Source organism: Gavialis gangeticus, unplaced genomic scaffold (assembly GCF_001723915.1).
Source record: "Gavialis gangeticus isolate Ggan-Ray unplaced genomic scaffold, GavGan_comp1, whole genome shotgun sequence".
NCBI lineage: Eukaryota > Metazoa > Chordata > Crocodylia > Gavialidae > Gavialis > Gavialis gangeticus.
Window position 1 is genome coordinate 25,799,214 of NW_017728994.1, and position 595 is coordinate 25,799,808.

At 52.8% G+C, this 595-nt stretch overlaps 1 protein-coding gene across 20 annotated transcripts in view; it reads left to right on the plus strand.

The window, feature by feature from the left end:
* The window catches only part of CAMK2G (calcium/calmodulin dependent protein kinase II gamma), a 221,727-nt gene that overhangs the window by 152,373 nt on the left and 68,759 nt on the right, over nucleotides 1-595 (plus strand). For all 20 annotated transcript variants that reach the window (XM_019502389.1, XM_019502390.1, XM_019502397.1 and 17 more), the window contains exon 10: nucleotides 60-182. In XM_019502389.1, the coding sequence (XP_019357934.1) occupies nucleotides 60-182 (123 nt within the window). The remainder of the gene's footprint in view (nucleotides 1-59; nucleotides 183-595) is intronic.

Consider the following 595-nt stretch of genomic DNA (forward strand, 5'->3'; position numbering starts at 1 on the left):
AGAAAGGGAAGGGTTATGGTGTTCAGGGTCTCACCTCTCTTCTCCTTTTTCTCTCCTAGTTCCCATCACCTGAGTGGGACACAGTAACTCCTGAAGCAAAAAACCTGATCAATCAGATGCTGACGATAAACCCAGCAAAACGCATCACAGCAGACCAGGCTCTCAAACACCCATGGGTCTGCGTAAGTTTCTCCCTTCCTGTCCATTTTCTGTTCCAGAGTCATAAATATCCATGGTGAAGCAGCATATTAAGGATAGGGATGCTGAGCAACGGGGTACTTCTAGGGGTGCAACAATAAAAATTTGTAATGAGCCATATCGGCTGATACCAATCTGATAGTTGATATGCAAGCCTGGCAGCTTGAAGAGGAGTGTCTGGCTGGTAAGTCTGTTGGGGGGGAGGGGAGGGGCTTGGGGGGTGCAAATCAAGGTCCCTATGGTGAGGGAAGAAGTGGGGCTGGGCGCAGAACAGAGCAGCTTGTCTGGGGGACATGGAAGGTGGAGATGGCTCCCACTGCTGTGTGCAGCCCCAAAGGAGGCTATGCAGGGGGGTGCTGGGAGGGAGCTGCAGGTGCCCAGGGGGAGTTGCGGGTGC